At 57.8% G+C, this 23,344-nt stretch overlaps 1 protein-coding gene across 1 annotated transcript in view; it reads left to right on the forward strand.

Annotated features, from left to right (window-relative positions):
- Positions 1 to 4,749: 4,749 nt before the first annotated feature.
- The window catches only part of MGAT5B (alpha-1,6-mannosylglycoprotein 6-beta-N-acetylglucosaminyltransferase B), a 70,455-nt gene continuing 51,860 nt past the window's right edge, over positions 4,750 to 23,344 (forward strand). Inside the window, 3 exon segments of the mRNA XM_035724428.1 lie at positions 4,750 to 5,129; positions 8,954 to 9,066; positions 17,949 to 18,096. Coding sequence (XP_035580321.1) covers positions 5,062 to 5,129; positions 8,954 to 9,066; positions 17,949 to 18,096 — 329 coding nt within the window. The 5' untranslated portion in view covers positions 4,750 to 5,061.

A 23,344-nucleotide genomic window follows, 5' to 3' on the forward strand; every position in this document is an offset into this window, starting at 1 on the left:
TTCTCTGCCTGCCAGCCCCCATGGGCGCGCGCACACACGCGCGCAAACCACAGACGCAGGCGCAGGCATAGCAGCTAACTTCCCTGCAGAACAGGGAAAGTCCTATAGCTCTGCTTCCAGATCCCACAAGCTGTGTGGCAGAATGGCCTTCTGGCATAAATAAAAATAAATCCCAGACGCTTCTTTTCAATCAGAGGATTAGCCCAAATGTTGTGAAACAGAAAGCATGAAATATGCATTGGAGAAAGAGCTCTCCCCACTCCTGGGCTTCCTTGCCTGGCTCCAGGCGGCTGGCGTCTGTGTGGGGCTGCTCACACGGTGAGGCTGTTGATGATTTGTGCACAGTGTCAAGAAATGCTGTTATGACATTATTAATGCTCCGCACTCTGGCGAAGGACAATGGCCTATTGCCTCTTAATGTGCTGTCTGCGGCTGCAGTCGAGGCGCATTAAGTGAGGATTTCAGACACCGTAGTAAACTGTTTGTTTCCTTCTTTCCTCTTCCAGCCCAGGCCCTGTCTGGGAGCTTCAGAAGCATCCTTGGAACCTGAGAAGGTGGAGGTGGCAGTCAAGGCTCTGATGCCCAAGAGGCTTCCAGGGGGCCAGCGACGGGGGAGGGGGCCTGCGGGGAACCCTTGAGTGCACCCAGGAGTGTTGACCTTCCTCCGGGGGCAGCGAGGGACATTGCAGTGGGGGCTGGCCCCGGAGAAGCTGCGCTGGCTGGCTGGGCAGGGCTGGTGGGCTCCCTGCTTTGCCCTCTGCTGACACCCCAGGGGACCCAGATGGCAGACCTCCAGTGAATTTTACTGGTCTCACATAATGTTCTAAAAATATTGAGTCCGCATTTTACAATTATGCGATTGCACATGGGAAGTCCAGATTTCTGACTCTTGAAATAACTGGGCCCACACAAAGCAACGGTGCATGTCCCCTTTGGGGAGCTCTGGTCCTTAGCACTGCCTAACCACTGTGGCCGCTTCCCACTAGGTCCCTGTAGTAGGCCAAACAGTGTGCCCCCCGCCCCAAATTCAGGTTCACCTGGAACCTAGGAACACAATCTTGTTTGGAAAGAGGATCTGTGCAGAATGTAATTCGTTAAGATGAGGTCATACTGGAGTAGGGTGGGCCCTAATCCAAAGACTGGTGTCCTTCTAAGAAGAGGAGAGGACACAGAGAGACACACGTGGAGAGAAGGCCTTGTGATGATGGAGGAGAGATTGGGGAATGCAGCTGCCAGCCAAGGAACGCCAAGGATCTCTGGCCCCCACTGGACGCCAGCAGAGAGGCATGGGCCAGACTCTCCCTCAGGGCCTCCACAAGGAACCGACTCTGCCAAACCCTTGATTTAGGACTTCTGGCTGCCAGAACCTTGAGAGAATGGATTCCTCTTATTTTAAGCCCCGCCCCCCCATGCTAGTTTGTTATCGTGGGCCTAGGGGACGACAAGAGCTCCTTCCCTTCTTTGCCTGGCCTACCCCTAGGGATCTTGAGTACGATACCCCTGCACAGTATGAATCACCCACTTCCCCCAAATCCCTTCCCCAGAGTCTTGCTCCCCGTTTCTGGACAGAGGCCCTCTAGCCCCCCAGGGCCTCCTGCCGCTCCGGACTTCTGACCCTCCAGCCAGGCCTCAGGCCCACATGGAGGGCTGTGGGGGAGAGCCAGGAAGCGCTATATTCTGAGTGCCCAGGCTGATGCAGTCTACGCCCTGACGCCCACGATGGGCTAGCCTGTGGTTCTGTTTGTAGCCTCAAGAGAGAAAGAGTGAAAAGGGGATGTTTTTGGGATTTGGTACGACCTGTGCCCCCCAATTCCTGCTCCTCTAATCTCTTCTAGTTGGCTTAGGGAGGCTCTGGTTCCTTCTCAGAAGGCCGTGGCTATTTATCTAGAACCATGGTTCCCCATCCTGGCCAGTTATGTTGGCATAACCCATGGCATTAAGAAAACAAATGTACCCAGGCCCCATCTTTGGTATGGAATCAAGGTAGGGAGATTCTGTTCTGTTAGGTTCTGCAGGGGATTCTGCTGAGTCTGGGCTGAGAACCTCTGGCCTGGAGGGCAGGGTGTTGGCTTGGGTTCCCCGGAAGTAGGTTCTCAGACAAGGATGCAAGTGCCCGTGGTTTATTTTGGAGGTAACCCTGGGAGTGTGGACAGACGAGTAGGGGATGAGGCGAGGAGGGGAAGAAAGCCAGCACGTGTGCCGCAGAGCCGGCCACCACCCCGGGCAGCTGGAGCACAGTCTCACTGTGGAACTCTGGGAGCCGATGTGGAATGTGCGGGAGCATCCCACCCGAGGGAGGGGGAAATGGGTATCTGTCCGTTCCTTGAGGGCTGCTTCCGGGGCATTAGGGCCCTGACGCTTCCGTCTTGCTCTTGCACGTTTGAGCATATTCCCACAACCAGAAACAAAGCCTCAGGCAGTGTTGCATGTATCTTCTGCCGTAATCTGCCTTTTGGCCTGCAGAGGTGCATGCCCAGGGAAAGGGTGGGGCACTGACAGCATCCACGCAGGGAGATAGTAGCAGGAAAAATCATAACTGCCGAACGCGAGGGCTCACAGGCGCCAGGCAGCGGGGTGCTGACATGCACCAGCCGGTGCATTTTCATGTCCCCCTGGGAGGCAGGCTCTAAAGAGCCCGACCGATGGCCAATGAAACTGAGGCACGAAGAGAGCGTACCCGAGGTTGCATGACTAAGGATTCACAAACGTCCTCCTAATATCTACAACAGACAGCACGCAGGACCATTTACCCTGATCTTTAGACAAGAGGCTGACAAGACAGGAAAGGAGGCGGCCGGCTGGTCTGGCTCGCAGAGTTATCTTCTACTGTCTACCCCACACCTCCCTGCCTGGCCACAGCCTCCTGGCAAATGGCAGCGGGCACCTTCTCCTGCCTACCTAAAAGCCCACGTGCGAGAGAGCAAGGCCCAGAGGGGATGGAGAAGACCCACTCCTGCCTTCTGAGCCCAACCAGACATGGCTGTGCCTCTCCACCTCTGGCCTAAAGTGCCAAAAGCATGAATGTCCCCCCTCCGCCCCCAGTTTACACGAGAGACACACAATTGCAAGGGCCATTTCATTCCTGAGTGTAGATATGGCGTTCCTCTTGACATCAGGGTTTAAATTAGTGTCTGGGTGTGTGGCCGGTGTGGGCCGGGCAGAGACCCCTGCCCTCAGATAGCTCCTGGGCCAGCCTGCCATGATGCCCGTCTCCCGCCACCATTTGCCACTCCTCTGCACCGAGGCACGGTCGGCATGTCCTTGTTCAATGCAGATTTGTTACCTAGCTGGAGTAACATTAATCTGCCAACACCAATTCATCGTCTGTTTTCATGTTAGCAGAGAGCAAGGCGAGGTGATGGAACACGGGACAGATGAATTCTGATGAAGGAACAGGAAAAGCAGGAGCACGGGTCATCGCTGGTGAGAAATGGCTCAGATGGGGCCGGGAGGGGGGCTAGCAGGGGGGGCGGCGGTGAGGGCCCCAGCGGGACGGGACCAGGGCTGGGTGGATGAAAATAAGGGTTTTCTCCTCTTCAAGGCAGACTGCAGTATCATTGCCAGGGATGGAAGGACCCTCAGGGTCATCTATGTCCTTTTACACGTGGCCTGAAGCCTGGGCTTTTCCTAGCAAGGTGCCTCCATGTCTGTGCTTGGTCAAGGTCTGGTCGGGCAAGTGCTGTTTCTGCCTGAGTGCTTTCTCAGATGAGGGCCTGGCTCTGGTAGCTGCCCTGGCTTGATGCACTGGGAGAAGCCGCTGACCCACCGCTGCAGTGGAAGACGCATCGCCAAAGTCAAGAAGTGGAGGAGGTTGAGGTGGAGGGCATGTAAATGCTTTATAGAGTTGGAAAGAGCCTTAGCCAACTTCAGGTCACTCTCGTTTCCTAGTGGAGAAACCAAGGCTCTGGAGTCTCCCTGACTTGTAGGCGTCAGCCACTGGTTAATGGAACGATCTGAGTCTAGAACCCCGGTCTACACAGTGAGGTCTGGTTGCTGGGCTCAGTGGAAGATCCCGAACAGCGCAAGAGGCGGAGTTTGAACTCAGCTCAGTAAGTAAAGGGGAGCCATGGCAATTTCTTCCAGACAGGGCCAGAGGATGGGTGAGGGCTGCAGAGCGACATCAGAGCTGGTGTGAAGGAACCAGGGCAGAAGCCCACGGGGCGGGGGGCAGAGGCAGCGACCGGAGGAAGTGGGGGGGGCGGTCTTCGCCCAGCGCCGACCTTTTCTGTGCTCCGCAGGAGCCGAAAGCGGGGCTGGGGACGTTACACAGCGGGAGGGAGGTGCAGGGAACCCCCCCCCCCCCCCCCGGAACCCGGGCCGGGAGGGCGCGCTGCCGAACTGCAGCCACGAGGTGGCGCCGGCGCGCCGAGGAAGCGCGGCGGCCGCTTCTGAGCCGCCCCAGCAGCCGCTCGGCCGCCTCCTCCGAGGAAACAATGCGGCGCCTCCCCGCGTAGCGCGGCGCGGGGCCGGGCGCCGGACACCCGACACCCGAGCGCGGGCAGCCGACCGAGCGGGCGGCAGAGCGGGCGCGGGGCGCCCTCGCCGAGAGCCATGCGCGCGGCGCGGTGCCGGGCCGGGGAGCGGCGCGGCCCGGAGGCGCGGGGGGCCGGGGCGCGGGCCCGGGGCCGCCTCTAGCCGGCACCGAGGGCGCGGGCCCGGGGATGAGGGCGCCCGCGGCGGGGAGCCCGTCTGCACGCCGCGGCGCCGTCCCGCCCAGCGAGCGAGCCCGAGCAGGCAGACGCGCGGCCGGCGGTCGGGGGGCGCGCCGCCTCCCGGCCCCAAATATGTGAAGCGGGGAGGGCGGAGACGCAGAGACGGCCCGGCTGGGCGCCCTCGCCGCCCTCCGGCAGCCGCGCCGCTCCCCTTCCCCGCCCGCGGAGGCCGCGCCGACCCCGCCGGCCGCGGCCAGAGCAGCGAAGCCGCCGAGTCCCCGCGCCCCCCCGCCTCGCTCGGACCCGGCTTTGGCCCGCAGCGGGTTCGCTGACGGGACGCGGCGGGAGCAGGGCCCGGGACGGTGCGTCTGGCCTCGCCCGCGGCTCCTCGCCCAGACAAGTTTGAACAATGATCACAGTCAACCCCGATGGGAAGATAATGGTCAGAAGATGCCTGGTCACCCTGAGACCGTTTCGGTAAAGTTCTTTCTCGGTTGGCGCGGGGAGGTCTTTTTCTCCGAGGGGTCGCCGGGTAGGGGTGGGCGAGGTCGTTCCTGAGAGGGTGCCTGTCCCAGTGGCAGAGGGGGCGGTTCGTGCTTTAACCCCTGTGATGGCCAGTGGGGCTGTGAAAGGGATGGAGCTGAGGTTCAGGTTCCGGTGGGGAGGGGTGGGCAATCTGAGACGGGTCTCGAGTTGGTCTAGGTTGGAGAGGACTCGGGATGCGAGGGTGGGAATGGGTGCAGAAAACACCCAGGTTGTGGTCCTGGGCCTCAGCCCCGGGCGCCCCTTTCCTGCCCTTTGGGGTCCTTCCCACTTTGTAGACGGCCCCACCCGGTGGCGAAGTTAGTACGCTGTGCAGGGCGGCACCCCCACCTAGCGTGCGCCTCGAGCCCTAGGTTGAGTCCTCCACCTGTGCCACCCCTTTGCCCCCGCCTTCTGCTCGCACTCCCCTTCTCGCTGCGGGGTGCGGGCTTGTCTCCAATGGGAAGGTCCTTGAGATTGGAGCAAGGACCGCTCCCAGCCCTTCTGCTGGGAATTCGACCCTGGATCGCTGGCCATGGAGGGTTGGTGGCAGGGGCGGCGCTGTGGAGCGCCAGGGCAGCAGGAGCTGGGACCTCTGGGAACCTCTGAGGGCAGGATGGAGGCGAAGATCGATCCCCCCCACCCCAATCTCAGGCGGCCAAGGCTAGGCAAGGGCTGGGGCCACGTGGGGCTGGCTGGTCTCTGTTGAACCCATCCCAGGGGCTCCAGAGCCGGGTAGGGCTGGGGCAGCTCTCTCCTCTCCCTGGAGCCTGCGGAGCTGGCCTGTGGCCTAGGTCAGGGAGGAGATGCTAAGCGATGGGTGCCCAGCGGGATGGGAGAGCCACCTTGCCCAGGAGACTGGGCAGCATAGGGCACCTAGGGAGGGGTGGGGGTTGCACTCCCCACGTGGCCACGGGGGGGGTGGGTGGGTGCGGGTGCAGTCCACTCTGCTGGGGCAGGAAGTGGGCAGGCAGAGGCTCCAGAGGTTTGGGCTGCGGGAGGGGTGGGTTTTGATCCCCTGCCCCTGCCAGGCCCCCGCTGGTCTCCCTCTCAGCCCCTGGTGGGGAGACCGTGGCTCAGGTGTCTCTGGCCTCCCCAACACCTCCTGGGTGTGCTGGGCCTGTTGTGTGGAGCTGAGGAGACAGCTTTCGTGAGGGCAGGGGTCATGATGGACCACCACCATCTGGAGCATGCGGGAGGGGAGGATCGTAGAGCTGGCGGTGTTGAGGCTATGGCCTTGGGCAGGAGACAGGGAGTGGCTGGAGCCCCAAAAGCCCCGACAGAAGGTTCACACGAAAGCAGGGCCAGAAGCGGGCGACTCTGGAAAGGGCCTTACTCCTCCAGGGAAATCCTCAAATCCCCAGCTGACGCTGACCATTTACAGGGTCCTCTTCCCGAGTCTGCCGCCCCATGTCGACCCCACCTTCCAAGTCATGGGAGGCCCAGCCAACTGGGTGTCCAGCTTTGACTGGACATTTTCTGGTGCAATTGGAGGCAGCCGCAGGAGCCAGCACCACGGACAGCGCCCGCTCCCCCGCACTCCTTCCCTCTGGGGTCCTGACTCTTTCAGGCTCTTATCTGAAGGCAGGATTCAGAGGTGGGATTGCATAGGTTCCCCTCCCCTCAAGTTGTGTGTCTTCACCTAGTGTCTCCCTAGGCTGCCCAGAGACCCACAGCCACCAGCGGAGTCTTTGTACCCCCTTCAGATGGAGGGGGGCTGGGCTCCCACCACATCACCTCTACTTCTTAGTTTTTAAGGGCAGACTGGGGGCCCTGTTCCCCCTGTTTTCCCTCTGGCAGGAACCTTATTCTGTAGTTGCTCCTGGAATGTTGCTTGAATAGATACGTGGGTGGATGAAACCATTTTAACTTGAATCTACCGTAAATGGCCCTAGTATTGAGGTCCGGCAGAGAGAGATGCAGACGAGGTGTGTTGGGGACTTCAGATTCTGGGCTAAAAGTTTAGACCCCTTTCTCATGGCAGGTGTTCGGACCCTGCAGCCCAGGTCCCTAGCTCTAAAAACAGTCCCCATAGCTGTGGAGGGGGTTTGGGGAAGTGAGGGACAGTAAACTTGAGGAATCCGTCCTTGTCCTCAGGCTGGAGGACGAATAGCTGATGCCCTCAGGATCTTCCTGGGTGTGCACTGTTTCTCTGGCTACTGTGCTGAGAGCAGCCTGGCTGCATCTTGGGGTCCCAGGGCCCCATCCCCTAGTGTTGTGGAATTCAGTGAGGGGGCCCTCATGTGCACTGTTTCTCTGGCTACTGTGCTGAGAGCAGCCTGGCTGCATCTTGGGGTCCCAGGGCCCCATCCCCTAGTGTTGTGGAATTCAGTGAGGGGGCCCTCAGAGGTGAGGGAGCAGTGTCTCCTGTGCTGTCTCACGTGTCCTTCCTGTCCTCTCCCGGGGGAAGCCCTCAATGCTTTCTCTGCTTTGGGGGTTCTGCACCCTCTCTGATTTAATCTCTAACAGCTTCATTTAAATATGGGGTGGGAATTTTGTTGTGCTTTTATTTTCTTCTGCAATTGTGTGTTTTCTTTAATGGGCCAAGTTTTAATTAAATACTGCTCTGCCAGCTTCAAATAATGAAGATTAAAATGCATAAGGCAGGTCTTGCCTGGAGATACAAACGAATGTAGGGTTGAGGGTGGCAGGTGGAGGTGAGAGGGCTGGAGGCCTCTAGCGTGATTTGTGGGGGCTCCCTGTGGTGAGCCTGGCTCCACATGAGGTGGGGTTCCTCATCCTGACCAGGGTGGGGGAGTCCCCTTTCAGCTCTGCCAGGTTTGCAAGTCCTCTGATACATTCAAGGTCCCAGAACAATGCCACCTCTGGCCTCCCCCACGTTGGTTAGCTCAGTTCTCCTGTTTGGGACCCAGCACATGGTGAGGAAGCAGCAGGAGGCTGGGGTTCCCTGCTGTCCCCCTGGGGCTACCCCAGTGCCCGGCACCTGGGAAATACTCAACTGTGTGTTGAAGGAATGAACAAGAGTCCTGTTTTGCCCGGCTCTCCTGACCCGTGCCCCGGATGACCCCCCATGCACTGGTGTCCACTCACTCTGCCCAGTCCAGTGCGGACAACTACTATATGTGTCTGCCTGGTAAAGATGTGGGTTAGGGAGACTCTGGGCCCTGCCCTTGTAGATCTTACCCTCTGGTAGGGATGGGGGCACACGCCACCCCCCTCGAACATGATAAGGAGGTGTTCAAGCGAGCGCTGTGGCAAGACCTGTGTGCACAGTGCTGAGCTGGGCCCAGGTGATTGATGGGATCCGGGTGGGTTTCGTCTGGACCAATTACTTGCCCTCTGGCTGGCATCAGCGCCTGCTGTTTCCATCTATACCAGTGGTTCTCAAACTTTAGCATGTATCAGGATTGCCTGGAGAGCTTGTTAAAACACATTGCTTGCACCACCCCCAGAGTGTCTGATTTGGTAAGCCTTGGACTGAAGCCCAAGATTTTGCATTTCTAACAATCCCAAGGTGATGGGTGCTGCTGGTCTGGGGAGCACACATTGAGGACCTCTGCTAATGAGCCAGGCTCTATCTGGAGGCTGGAACTTGCCTGAGCTATGCCTGTATCATTGTCCCTTGGGGTTTTGTGTGAGCCTCATGGCCAGCTCCTTGTAGTCGAGCTCTCTTTATTCCAGGCTCAGCCCTGGATCTTTTGTTCCTCCATCCATCTGTTCCATCCTCACTCCCTCACCCACTCATTTGTACAGAGCCTTTGCTGGATAGGGGTGCATTCCACTGACTTGTCTCTGACCTGCCCTGTTGCTCTCTGCAGGCTCTTTGTCCTGGGCATCGGCTTCTTCTCACTCTGCTTCCTGATGACGTCTCTGGGAGGCCAGTTCTCTGCCCGGCGCCTGGGGGACTCCCCCTTCACCATCCGCACAGAAGGTATCTTGTTGGGAAAGGGGAGTCCAAAATGGGTGCAGGTGTTTGTGGGTTGAGGGGAAGGAGGCCCTTGAACCTAGCAACTCAAGGGACTCCCTGGGGCTCTGTCCCAGGGATCCAGGCCACCACATCTATGGACGTGGGAATGGAGAGGGGCCTTGGCTCAGGCTATGTGACCCCCGCACACTGTTTTGGCTTTGGTCGCGGCTGTGATCATCGGGCTTCTTCTGGCTCAGACTCTCCGGCCAGGGATGGGGCTTTGAGTTAGGGCTTCCCAGGCATCAGAAGAGGCTGCTTGAGTTGCTTCTTTAGCGTGTTTGTGGAGGGGAGTGTTTCTGAATGACACTTGTCCCTTTGAGACTCACATAGTCTGCTTTTGACCCAGGCAGTGGCCACAGCCGAGGGGGTGGGGGTGGGAGAGGCAGAGGGCGGCCTGGCCATGGGCTCACGTGTCTTATCCCTGAGCTCTTGGGACACAGTCCAGACCTTTGTGGCTCCTTGTGAGGCGGTGGAACAGGGGTTCAGAGCACGGGCTTTGGGGACCCGATGGACCTGGTTTGTACCCTGTTTCATTATGTACCAGCTGTGTGTCATTGGCCAAGTCACTTAACTCACCTACAGGGAAGGAAAGTGGTGGGATTGAATGAGCTCACGTCATGGGGGTGTGATGGGGTCCGGACCTGGGGGACCTCCTGAAGATGGGCCCTCCTCCCTTCTCTTTCTACTCAGTGAAGAACGGCAAGCAGTGCAGAGTCCTGCTTAGTGGGTCACGGGGGCTCTTCTCGTCACCATGGGAAGGAGGGACACAGGGTGATGGGGCAGCTGGGGCAAATAGGGTTTCTGGAACTCTTCAGTGGGCTGGCTCGGTGGGCTCTCCCCTGCTACTCTGGGGACGTCTCTGGTTGAAGTCCACTTTCTCAAACCCTTAAGGCCCAGCTGTGTGGCTTCCCTGTTCCCAGTGGCAAATATACCCTCAAGGAGCATGGGCTGTTGTCTAGGGTGGGTGCTCCGAGGGGCACTTGTTATGCCATCTGGCGTCTCATCATTAGATCCATTCCTTTGGTTTACCATGTACTTCTTTAAACTTGCAAAGCTCCTGGCAGGAATTTCACATTTATTAGTCATTCAGGCCTGAATATAAATTAACGTATCCCACCTCTGACTCTCAGAGATGCGTCAGTCTCTCTGAGCTCCAGTTTTCTCCTCTGATAAATGGGGACGATACCTGTGTGCCCAGGATTGTCATGAGTCATGTTAAGATAACACATAGGAAGGGGCTTGAGCAGCATCTGGCAAATAGTACAAGCTCCATCGATATTTATTGGATGTGTTCAATCTGAGATGGGGACACTGCAGAAAAGGTTGTTTAGGGAAAAGGGCCGAGGAGATGCTGGGATTTCTGCATAGGAGATAGGCGTGAATTGAGGCTGAAGGGCGGGGGGCGGTTGTGAAAGCACACTTGAGGGGCAGCTTGGGGAGGGGTACTGGAGGTCATGGGCGTGGGGGTGGATGATGGGGGACATGGAGTGTGAGGAGATGGGGCGTAAGGAGTGATGCTCAAGTCACTTCTGGAGAGGGGGCGTGTCTGCCTGGGTGGCTGCTACAGGGGGCTTGAGGAACCTGGACCTCCAGAAATGTCAAGGATCCAAGAGATGGGAATTGGGGGCTGGGGGAGGAGAGGTGTATGGCTGGGCTCTGGTTCTTCTGCTCATCTCCCTGGCAGGGGATGGGGCCAGTGCCCCAAAGTACAAGGGGCTTGTGGGAGCCCTGCCGAGCTGTGCACTGTGCAGTTTTGCCTGGTAGAGGAGGTAGGAGTCCCAACTCCAACCAGATCTATGTCTTAGGGTGGGCAGAGCCCTGGAGGGGAGAGGACTTCCCCAGGGTCACGCAATTAGATTAGAGGCGTGTGTGTGTGTGTGCACGTGTGCTCACACGCTCCCGTGTACATGCTCCAGCTTTCCATTGGAGCTTACGCTATTTTGCAGAATATCCACAAACTGAACGCATCATGCAACCAGCAACCTAGACAGAGAAACAGAGCGTGATCAGCCCCCAGAGGTGCCCTCATGGCTCCTCCCACTCATTACTTCCCCAGGGATGTCAGGACCCTGACTTCTCACAGCCCAGAGCTTTGCCTGTTTTTCAGATTTTATGAGAATGGAATCACATAGTGGCCTTTCTTTTGTGTGTGCCGTTTTTCCCCCTCTCGTTATTACATTTGTGAGAGTCATCTGAGTTGTGCTGTGTGGTTGTAGACATTTGTCTTCACTGCTGTTGTGTGAATTCCATTGTGTGAATGCACCGAGTGATGTTTACCCACTCGGCTGGTGGTGGACATTTGGTGTTTCCAGTCTGGGGCTGTGTGGCTAGTGCTGCTGGGAACATTCTGGTACCTGTCTTCTGGCGGACACACACAGGCATTTCTGTTGCGTGCGCAGAAGAGTGAAGTGGCTGGGTCTCCGGTCTGTTGTGACATCCGTTCTCGGAGCCGGTTCAGCCACCCAAAGCCTTTTCGCATTTCCCAGTCCCTGGGCTGGAAGCTAAGTGCCTAGAATGTGGAACTGAAGGTGGGGAGGGGGAGACGGACAGGGAGGGAGGCCTGAGACTTCCGGAGAACTGGCCCGGACTCGGTCCACATCCGGTTGTCTTTGTTCCCCTGGTTTTTTTCACGCTCTTGGATTAAGTCGGGTTTTTTTGGAGAGGCCCAAAGCAGGGACTTGGAAGAGCCCCAAGTTTACATTGTGGGTTTAACATCCTGATCCTGCAAAACAGGCCTCCTCAAAGACACCCCCACACTGTGCCTGGAGCAGCCCTGCAGGAGACCTGGGAGGGGCCAGCATTTCTGCCTGGGAGCCACCTGAACGAAGGACTGGGGCTGGAAGGGGGGCAGGTGGAAGGGGCTTAGGGAGGGAGCCTGGAGGTCATGGGTGAGGGTTGGGTTGTTGCATTGCTTTAGTTCCCCGGCATCTGTGCAGCCACAGGGCAGAATCAGGAGAAGGAAACTCAGGAAGGCACTGCCATTTAGGAAACCAAAACAGAACAAGATCCTTGCATTGGTCAACAAAACCATCTGAGCACAAATGGGGGAAACAGTCTGTCGTGTCCTGGCCTGTCAAGCCTGTGAGGGAAGGGGTCCCCCCCGGACGAGGCTGTGTGGGGAGAAGAAGGGTGTTCTCTAAAAGGAGGAGGGCCCTACTAGAGCCTCTGTGGACTGTGGTCTCCCGGAGGAGGCTCTGGATTCCCCTCGAGGCCAGTTTATGTTTTGTGATAAAGTTCTCTAGTTTGGGGATAAAAATGTGATAGACATCTCCTTCTATATTCTGCACACTCGTCTTAAGATTCAGGGGGGAAGGAAGCTGACAGGAAGCATGACTCGGAGAAGTCTAACCTCATTCCCTCTTGCTGCAGGTGGGCCTGACTTGGGCCTTGGGGGAGGGTTTCCTCTCCCAGATGGGGAGGGGTTTTTTTGCTTGCCCCCTCACCAGACCCCAGTCCCTCCTCCCTGCCTCCCGGCTCCACGTCCCCTCTCTTGTCCTAAGGAGGAACTTGCTTCCCTCTTAGGGACAGGGGTGGGATGTGAAGTTGTGTGTGAGGCCTCTCTCCGGCTGTTGCTGCAGGTTCCCCGAGCCTGTGCGCCCGGCTGTTACGGGCTCTCTATCTTATCTGGAAGGAGTAGAGGTCAGAGGCTGTCTCTGGGGGAGAGGACTGCAGGCGGGAGGGCCTGGGTTCAGCCGCACGTGGCTGCCCTGAGGTTACCCTGGGGCCTGGCCCTGCCAGACCTTCCAGCCCCCCAGCTGGGATTCGAGCCTGGGGAATATCAGAAAAATATTTCCTTGCTCCGTGGCTGGCTCTGGCCTTGGGCCTCGGTGCTAGGGAGCTCTTCCCCTCAGAGGCTGGTGATGGATCCAGGGCCTGTCCTTGTCTCCTCTGCTGCCCCGGGCCCCGAGCCCTGAACCCCAGTGGCCTCAGCTGGCTTCTGTTGTGGCTGTGTGCGGACGGACAGATGTGCTCATTTCTCCAGCTGGGCAAACACCAAGTCACAGCCCCTGTCTCAAGGGCCAGGGAGGTCTCTTTTATCAGGCGAGGTGGGGTCTCCTTCAGTTTCTAGGAACCAGCAAGAAAGGGTTGGGGTGGGGACAAGAAAGGAGGACAAGGCAGGGGACAAGGGAAGATTGGAGAGACACAGACAAGCCTGTCCCTGTCTGGAGGGGAGGGGAGGGGAGGGGAGGGGAGCCGAGGGGAGGGGGGGAGGGGGGGAGGGGGGAGGGGAGGGCCTGGGGGGGTAATAAAGCACCTTTGTCTGTAACCGGTGAGGAGCCATCTCCATCTCCTGGCACCCCGGCTTTCCTTATTTATATGGAAATATGGAGGGAATGCTTGTGAGTCTTGAGATGTGTCGCTGGGGTTTCACATTAAATACATTTCAATTTAGCCAGGAGCAGTGGGAGCCCTGAGGTGACTCAGGGCAAGCCGTGGCGAGCTTGCTCCGCTGACAGTCGGGGGTGGGCGGTGGCCGCAGGGAGCGTGTCCTGCGTGTCCTGTGGGAAGCCCCCCGGGTGGGCAGCTTCCAGTCTGTGCCATCTGCAGATGGCAGGGGCTGCCCTGCACCCCGGGGGCTGGGGAGGGTCTCGTGGTCTTGGTCCAGTCTGATGCAGGTGTCCTTACAGACCCATCTGAGAGGGACAGTGTGTCTCCTTAGCCGCATCCCTAAGCCCTTGGGTCTTCTGGGGTCATTCTTTCTGTTGACATTTTCAGGGAATTGGCTTAATCCCTCCTAGGAGGGGCGATCCAGAGCCCCACATATCTTCAAGGATTCTCTGGGGGGCTTATGTGCCCCTGGCCACCTCTTGCTCTGAGCTCCTGCTTCTGTGAATTATCCTGCCGAGTTTCTCCCCTCCTGTGTCCCCTTTTTTCCCTGACACTGAGCTAGTGGGAAGGGTACCCTTTCCCCCAATTCCTGGCACGGAGTGGGGATGATGGCATGGGGGCTGGGACCACTGCTCAGCACAGCAAGCAGATGACCGTTCCCTCTTGCATCCCTGCAGCTGGAGACCCCCACTCCCATCCCGCATGGCCGCTTTGGCTGCCCCGCCGCCCTGGCCCTGAGCCCCTGTGCCTTGTTCTCTCTCCTCCTCTCCCAGACTGAACCAGGAATCTCCAGTCTTCCGACTTGAATATGCAGAGTCATTTCGCTTTCTCTTTGTCTCACTGCTCTGGGCATCTAGACTCCTAGACTCTGCTCTGGCCCACCCAGGGTTTAGTAAAACACAACTGAGCTCTCTCCCTAAGGGGATTCTGCCAGCTTTTATAGGAAAAGTTCTTTCATCTCCTGTTACCCTAATCTCGAGAGAGGCAACTGGGGCGAGAGCCGAAACAGGAGTCCCGGCCCATAGAACCTCAGGGTTCAGTAAATCCAACGCCCTCATTTTGCAGGAGGAGAAACTGAGGCCCAGAGAAGGGAAGTGGCATGTCCATCCATCCCGCACCCATGCGGCCGGTGACAGCAGGTGGAGTGCAGGCTTTGTCACTCCCACCCCAGCCTGTCCCCCGCCACGGTGCTGCCCCGGCTTCGCCTGGCTTCTGGGGTCCTGCAGCTCTTGGCCAGGTGGGGCAGTCATTTGCCCCAGCAGCTATTTTGCAGCCTGTGGGGGGGGGGGCTGTGTCAGTGAGGTTCCAGGGAGGGGCTCAGACAGTGAGGAGGAACCAAGGAAACTCAAGATGAGCTCGGACAGAGGGACAGCAGTGCGACAGGGTAGGGTGCCAGGCTTGAGACATCCTGGAGAGCATAGCGCTGCTCTAGAAGCAGTGATGTGGGCTCAGCATCCCCGGGGTGCCACATCTGCAGGAGCGAGCTGCTGCCCAGGCTCTGTGGTCCAGCTGGGCCTGGGTACTCTGGCCAGGTCATGGTTGGGGGGCCTTGGTTAACAGCCTCTGACTTAGGATGTCTCCAGTTCTGGTCTCACTCTCCTTTTTTCATGCCGTGCCTTTGGGGAAGGGACCACCCCAGCCTGAGCTGTGAGCACTGGCTCATCAGGGTTGCCCAGGGAGGCCGGCCAGGCTGTGCACTGCGCAACTCCAGGAGTGGTACCCAGTAGCGGCCAGGTCAGATCATCTGATGTTCCCCTATTTTTCTAGCTGAGATGATGCACCCCCCCCCACCTTTGTTTTACTCTATGCTCCAAGCACTAGTTGAAAGCCAGGTATTACGTTTGGATGGATGATGGGCTTGGGTGGGGGTCTCAGGGATGAGAATGATTTGAAAGACTAACCTTCACCCCCAACTCTGTGGAGTTGAAAGAGAGGGAGCTATTCATATCTTCTTGGATTGATTGACTAACTGGTTGAGTCCTCAGCGAGTGGGGTGGGGCAGAACGGTGGGAGAAACTTGCTTCACTTAACACGGTGGTGAAATTTTCCAATCTCAACTGGTTTGTTAAAAATCCACCCAGTTTTCTGAGAAGGGAAAGTGGGAAGACTGCTAGTTATTTCAGCTACTGGTGTGGAGATGGGGTAGAGATGGTGTTTCCTTCCTTCCTCTAGATGTGCATTTTTCACCAACACCTGACCCCACCCTTTCTCATTCTTGGACAACTCTGTGTGTGTGTGTGTGTGTGTGTGTGTTTTGGAGCCAGGGATCCTAGCTTTTGTAAGGAAACTGCAGCTCCCCAATGCTCCGGATTCCATGGCATGTGCGGGAACCCTCCCCGGCTCCTGGTGGCCTCCCTTCTGACCTCAGGTGGACTGAGTCAGCAGGGGAACTGAGCCAGGAGGTGACTTAGTCAATGAGAGAAAGTGGCAGTAGCCACTGGGCCAGCTCAGGCCCAGAGCCAGGCGGTCTGGGAGACAAGCGAAGCAGAAATGTCACAAGCAGCCTTGGTGACATGAAGCCTGTCTTGGCCCCCCTCTTCAGCTCAGTCCTAAGCGTGGAGCAGGGGAGACCAGCCCCTCGGACTCCTCTCTTCTCCCCACCTCTGCCCCTGGGTCCTTGGGACCTGCCATGCTCCCTTCTGCCCTCTCCTGGCATGGTGACAATGGTAGGCAGACAGGACCTGGTATTGTTGACTTGAGTTGGGGACCCAGAGGCTGATAGTGTTGCCATGATTGTCCCTGGGCCACAGAGTCCCACTGAGGGGGGGTGACAGAGGCAGGCGAGAGCCTCTCTTAGCTCACTGGGCCCTGGCCCTTTCTTTCCAGAGAAGCATATGCTGCTGGTGCCCGAGCCCTTGGCCCCCGCGCTTCCCACGCACACGGCCAACTTGCGGCTGCTGGTGATGGTGGTTCCTTGCCGAGGGCTTCTTAGCCACTGCAGCTGGCTGGCCACCCCACGGCTGGTGGGAAGTAGCAGGCGTTGGCTGTCTCCGGAGCCGCCCCCAAGCAGTGACCGTCAGGAGACGGTGTGCACATGGCCCTCTCGCCCCCAGGCGGAGAACTGCGGGGCAGACTCAGCACCTGCTGGTTGCCCCAGTTTGGTGACTCGCCCTCTCTGGGCTGCCGCCCCCTCCCTGTGTCACCTCCTCACCCCCTCACCGGGGTTTCCTTTACCTCTCAAATTCATGACTTGCCCTCAAACCCTTGTCTCGGGGTTTGCTTCTGGGGAACCCAACCTCAGGCCCTCCTGCCCCCGGGAGCCCCTGGAAGCATTCAGGTCTCCATGACTTGGTTCCTTTGCCGTGAGAGGTTCAGAGCGGCCCTTGGGGGTTGCAGGGAGCCGAGATGGGGATTGCGGTGCCCGGACCTGAGCATCTGTGGGCTGTTTGGAGGGACTGTTAAAACCTTCACATGAGGGCGCCCGGGTGGCTCAGTCGTTAAGTATCTGCCTTCAGCTCAGGTCATGATCCCAGGGTGCTGGATCGAGCCCCATGTGGGGCTCCCTACTCAGCGGAGAGTCTGCTTCTCCCTCTGTCCCTCCCCCCCCCTCATGCTCTCTCTCTCGCAAAAATAAATAAATAAAACCTTTTAAAAAAAGGGAAAAAAAAAACCCTTCACATGATTTGGTTGAAAAGAAAGGCAGGGACCGCTCCCCCACCCTGGTGTGTGTGGCTCCAATGATCAGGAACAACTAGAAAGGAAATCATAGGGAATCTCGGCTGGTTAATGGGATCTTTGTTGAAGCCCTTGTTTTCATTTAATTTTATTCTTCACAAGGTCTCCCTTGCCCCTCAGCCCAGGAGTTGATCTTTGGGAACCTGAAGGCCAGCTGAAAGTCTGGACAAATTCACAATGGTTTTCTATTGGGGGGTCTGGGAGAGTGGAGTGGGGAAGGGGTCTGGTGGGCCCAGAGGCTGGCAGGAGAATAACAGGGCCCTGAGCCCCGTGAACATGGGCTCACAGCCTCTTCTGTGCATGCACACCACGGGGGGGGGGGGGCGGGGTTGGCAAGCAGAGTGCAGGGTCCTGGGCCCCGGGCCCTAGAGATGGGAATCTGCAGATTGAGTCTAGGGCCTGAGAATCTGGATTTTAACAGCCTGGCCAGGAGACTCAGGTGCAGAGTGGATGGGTGAGTGCACTTTTGGAAGCCCTGATCCAGAAGTCCTGTCTGGACCTCGGTGCTGGGGGCCCTGGGGTTCCTGTCCCCCACCCCCGCCCTTCCCTGTCTTCTCGCAGACTTGAGATCAGGTCTAAAGCTCCATTTTGCAGGCGACAAAACAGAGGCGCAGAGACGTTAAGATGACCTCAGTGTCACCCAGCTGGTAGGGAGCAGGGTTGGCCCGGGGCTCTGTACCCCAACACAGCAAAGTGGGGGATTCCCTGTGCTGCAGGGGTGAGGGGTGGGGTGGGCTCATTCTCCTGACCCCTCCTTTGCCTGGGAAAGTGGCAGTGGGGCTGGAGTCTGAGAGCCACCGGGTGGCTGCGGCCGAGGCTGACTGCCCACGCTCTGTCCGCAGTGCTGGGAGGGCCGGAGTCCCGCGGCGTCCTGCGCAAGATGAGCGATCTGCTGGAGCTGATGGTGAAGCGCATGGACACGCTGGCCCGGCTGGAGAACGGCAGTGAGCTGCACCGGGCTGCTGGGGACCAGCACTTTGCTGTGGACAGGTAAGGGGTACAGGGAGGGGGAGGGGGATTCGGGGGGGGGGGGGCACCGCGCCGTGTGCTGGGCAGCCTCAAAATGCACTCCAGAGCTGGGGAGGTGGCACTATCGGTCAGCCCCCTTTTTGCTAACCCGGCAAACACTTTTAAGAATACAGAAGCCACACAGTAATACAACCCAGAGCACTTTTCCACCGCCATACTTAACAGCTGTTAACATTTTGTCCATGTTGGTGGCCCGACGTCCTTTTTTCCTTTTTAATAAAAATCACAGACAAAAGCTGGAGGGCCCTTTCCCTGCTTCCCCGGGGAGATAAGTGCCTTCCTGAGTTAGGTGTCCATTCTTCCAGTCGGCAGTAACCATTGGCGTGCACACACACCATAAACACAGTGTGGGGTGTTCATGGGCTGCATGTGAGTGGTATGCCACAGTGCATTTCCTGCACCTGCGTTTTCCACTCGGACACGACAGTTTTGAGCTCTGTCCACTTTGACAGTCACATGTGGGATGTGCATATGGATGCGATGGCCCAGCGGTTGTCTGTCCGATGCCGGTGGGCCCAGGCCATTTTGCCAAAAAGAGTTTCTTGGTTATTCATTCTAAATATTCCCCCACCGAGTCTCGAATGTCCAAAAATCTCCTAGAGTGGACCTGGAGTCCACGGTGTGAAACCAAATCGTGTGTCTTGGGTGTGTGAGTGATCTGGAACCCCGGGGAAGGAGGACCTGTGAAGTCAGGGCCATCCCAATGGGGAGTCTTGGCCCTAGGCTCAGCTGCGGAGGGAGGGGGCTTGCCGCCCACCCACCCCAGGGAGGTGGGCTCCACATGGCCTCTTTCAGTATCAGGGATCTTTGTGAGGTGGGTTTGCTCCATGTGTTCTAACTGCTAAAAAGTAAGTTTTGAAACCCACACTTCACACGATTTAGGAAAAGCTATACCTTGGCCGGTGTGACTTGCTAAAAGTGTTCTGCTGCTGAAAAATATAGTTGAAATCCACACTTCCAGACAATTTGTAGGAAAGCTGTAGCTCAGCCAATATGTGTGATGGAAAAGCCAAGTCTCCAGGCATTTCCTGTTTGGAGTTTGGCAGAATCAAGGTTAAAGTGTTGGCGGCCAGTCCTGGTCATGGTGGGACCCTGCTGGCCTGAGGAAGGGGGTGTGTGTGTGACGGACCCCTCCTTTGGACTGGCGGGGGGTGGTCCTTTGCCCTGGAGCCTGTCTAGGCTGGGCTGCTGGCCGTGGCACCCATCTCACACTGGCCCTGCTGATCGAATGTCCTGGAGGCCCAGCTGGGTCACCGGATGTCGGCGTGACTACCGTCATACTAGGTGGCACTTACCAGAAGCTCACCGAGGGCCCAGCATCATCCTTACTGCGTTACCTCAATGGTGTCGTCAGTCCCACACCCGCTTTATGGGTGCTTCCATCTCTGCCACATCAAGGAGGGAACTGAGGCCCAGAGAAGTTCGGGAACTCACCCAAAGTTGCACAGCTGCTAAGGGGCTGGGCCTGGCTCCGTGCCTAGGCCAGCAACTCCAGAGCCCATGTTTCTAACCACTGTGCTCTTGGTAGCCATTCACTAAACATGCGGTTATGTGCGCGTTAGTTTTTATTCCTTCGCAAGACTTCTCAGATCAGTGAATTCACAGCTCAGGGCGAAAATACCCTTCATTAGCTCCTTGCCTTGATTTTCTTGGTTTGGAAAACGTAGGCACTGAAATGGTAGTCGTGGAGCCTGGGGTGACACGTGATGCTAGTGTCAGGAGACTCTCCCAGTGCTTGGCTCCTGAGTGGGCTGCGGGGCCGTGCGCTGGCTGGATGCTCTCTCACCATCCCAGGATGAGTATCTGACAGAGCAAACTAAACCGATCCACTCATGAAATATGTCTTGGACCTACTTAGTGCCAGGCACGGCCAGTGGTATTAGGGGCCCAGCGATGAGCCTTGTCCTCACTCCTGTGGAGAAGACGGGCAGTCACCGAGAAACAGAAATAAGTGAGACAAGATCAGATACTGATGCCTGCTCTGGAGGGTTAGGGGCGGGTGCCGAGGAAGGAACTAGTCACGCGGGGCACTCCAGGAAGCCCTTTCTGAGCTGGTGATACTTAAGCTCCATTCTGAATCACGAGAGGGAGTCAGCCACACGAGGAGCTAGGAGTAGAGAATTTGAAGTAGAGCGAGCAACAGGTGCAAAGGCCCTGGGGTAGGAGTAAGCTTGGTATGTTGGAGGAAAAGAGCCACTGTGAAAGCCGACATGGCAGAGTGGGGTGAGGGACAGGAGAGGCCAACAGGGCAGGTGACATAGGCTTTGTCGGCTGTGGCGAGGACTTGGGACACTCTTCGGAGAGGTGTGGGGGTTTGCCAGGGGGCTTACGACCAGGGAGCGATAGGACCTGGCTTCTTTTTTTAAAGATCGCTCCAACTGCTCTGTGAAGAAGGGAAGCAGGGGGGCTGGTGGCAGAAATGGGGAGAGGGAGGTAGAAGGATTGGGCTCCCCTGGGGTTCCCTCTGGGGCATGAGGTCATTTTCTCCTCTGTGTGCAGAGTCCATCATCCTCTCTGCTGCCTGTGTCCCTCTAATCCAGCCCCTCACCCTCATAGCATCCTTTGCCCTCTCCTGCCTGCCCCCAGCTGGCTGCCACCTCTCTGGGCTGCTGACCCAGCCTCTGTCCACAGGGCTGCTCACCAGGGTGAGGGCAGAACACCGGCCCGCTCTCCCTCCGCGGAGCATCCTGCCTGTGGGCGGCAGAGCTGAGGGTCAGGTGGCCTGCCTTTTTGGGCGGGGGGACCTACTGTTAGCTCGTTCAACTGCCTCTCTGGTTTCTTCCAGTCCTGGCCTCTCCCTCCCTCCCCTGCCCTGCCCTTCATCTCCTTCGGAGGGGAGTCCGTGCCACCTCCTAGCTCCATCCCGGGAAATAGCAACAATCCATCAAGACCAGCAGAGCCCATCAAACCCCATAGGCAAAGCCATAAATTTCAGGGACATTGTTGCTTCTGGTTTCAGGGAGAGAAATGGTGGGTGTGTCCAGGGCACGTTGGGGGGGGGGGTGCTGCTCGCTCACACCTCACCTGTGTGCAGACACTCCAGCCCCTGCCCCATTTTAACCCCCTGGAATGACCTACCTGGGCTAGTCAGGCGGGAGTCCTGCAGACGCGCATGCTGCTGTGTTTCCAGCAAACTCTTTTCACCTGCACTTGGATTCCTCACTTCGCAGTGATCCGTGGCCTAAGCAACCCCCACAGTCCTTCCCGTGCCTTGCTGGAAGCTTCTGGACTATTGCCTCCTACCCCTGGTTGGTATGCCCTCGGGGAAAGCAAATTTGCTTTTTTAGCCTAGGAAAACCTAATTAGGGGTTATTTGCAGATTTGCTGCAAATGGCATCATATTATGTATCCTAAAGCCAAACAGTAATGATCTCTGAATTTCCCATAAGGCTTCTCTGCAGTAGCAAAAACGACCAACATTTCAGGCTGTTTTCATCGGAGTCAAATATGAGTCCGTAACTGCTGGACGCTTCTGTGTGTGAGTCGGGCCGGGGTTTCTGGAGCCCTGTTTTCAGGGGGACCCTGCTGGGGAGGGGCAGCTGGCACCCGGCTGTGTGCACAGAGAGAGAGTCGGACAGCAGGGCTGTGTTGGAGTGTCCGTCGCTCACCGCAGCGAGGGGCAGACTCGGGTGGCCGGCAGCAGGTCATGTGACTTCTCTGAGCCCCACTGTCCTCACCTGCCGGTGAGAGATAGCACGGAGGAGAGGGGAGACCCTGCCGCCCCCGCCAGCCGCCCGCTCTGCCCCAGCCCTGTGGTTTCACTTCCTTCTCCGCTGGGTGAGCTGAGAGAGAAGGGGCGAGCTGACCGCGTTTGGGAGGGCCTAGAACCCCCGGGGAGGAGAGGGAGTTTGGGGTGAGCCTGCTGGAAGTGGGGGAGGGGGCATTTAAACAAAGTAGAACGAGCCAGGTGTTCCAGACAGAGGCAGTGAGCAAAACCACCCTTAAAGCTCAGATGTGGGACGAGGGGCTGGAGGACCTGGTGAGTGAGGGGGAGCGAGCCCCAAACTCGAGGGCTGTGAAAACCATCCACAGACTCTAGGCTCCTCCGTTTGTGTCTTCAGTCCCAAATGTCCGCATGCCCACCCAGCTGGGTGTCCCGGAACAACCCAGATGCAGTGTCCTCTGGACATGCCCGAGCCCCATTCCTCCCCAGCCCTCCCGCCCCAGGCCATGCCAAGTCTTACCACTTCCATTGCCTGGACCCCCAACCTTGGAGTCAGCCTCGACCCTTCTGTCTCCGCTTGTATCTCGTTCAGCAGCAAATTGTCCCCGTCTGCAGAATGTGCCCGGAATCCCACCCTCCCTCACTGCCCTCCTCCCACTGATTCCCAATCTCAGCAGCCGGAGAGATTGTTTTAGAATACCAGTTTGGGCAGGAGCCTCCTGTGTCCCCCACCTCCCCCATAGCTCCCCATCAAGCCCCATCCTCTCCCATAGCTCCCCAAATGCACCCAGCCCTGGTTGTCTGTCTTGCTCCTCCCCTGCTATCCTCCCACTTGCTCCCTGGCTTCAGCCCACCAGCCCCCCTGTTCCTGCAGCACAGTGGTCTCCCTCTGGCCACAGGGCCTTTGCACAGGCTGTGGCCTCTGCCTGGAAAGCTCTTTCCTCAGATCTGGCCAGGTGAAAGGAATCCTTTTTCTTCCTCCCATGGTTTTCTCCCTCCCCTTCCTCCGTTTTTCTCAAAGTGTCACCAACAAGTCCTTCCCAGAGGACCTATTTCAATTTGTACCCCCTCTCCCAGATTCCCCATCCCTTTCGTTCATCACCACCTCACCCTGTGTATTTTCACGATTTGCTTGTTCACTTGTCTCCCGAGCCGGACCGGATGTTCTGTGAGGGCGGCGGAGATTTTGGCCTGCCTCACTTCTGGATCCCAGAGTTCAATAAGGGCTTGTTGGAGGAAGGAAGGGAAGAGAGGCGCTGTGCATGCCCTTGGTGCTCTTGGGGGGTTGTGCCTGTGCCCCCATGCACGGCAGGACAGCGAGACAGAAGCCAGGTGTGTTCTGGCCACCACCGCCCCGTACGAGTTCCTGTTGTGGAAGCTGAGGAGGTCGGCCCATCTGGGAGTCCCGGTTTCTGCCGCATGGCTTGTAATGACCTGGTCGATTCATGCTGGGCATCTGTCTTAGGAAAGAATCTTAACTTAGAAACAGGTTTATGAACATCATGGTCATGGATGCCTTTTTTATAGTGTCAACAAATTTGAGCC

The sequence above is a fragment of the Zalophus californianus genome, chromosome 16, assembly GCF_009762305.2.
Source record: "Zalophus californianus isolate mZalCal1 chromosome 16, mZalCal1.pri.v2, whole genome shotgun sequence".
In the NCBI taxonomy this organism is placed as follows: Eukaryota; Metazoa; Chordata; class Mammalia; order Carnivora; family Otariidae; genus Zalophus; species Zalophus californianus.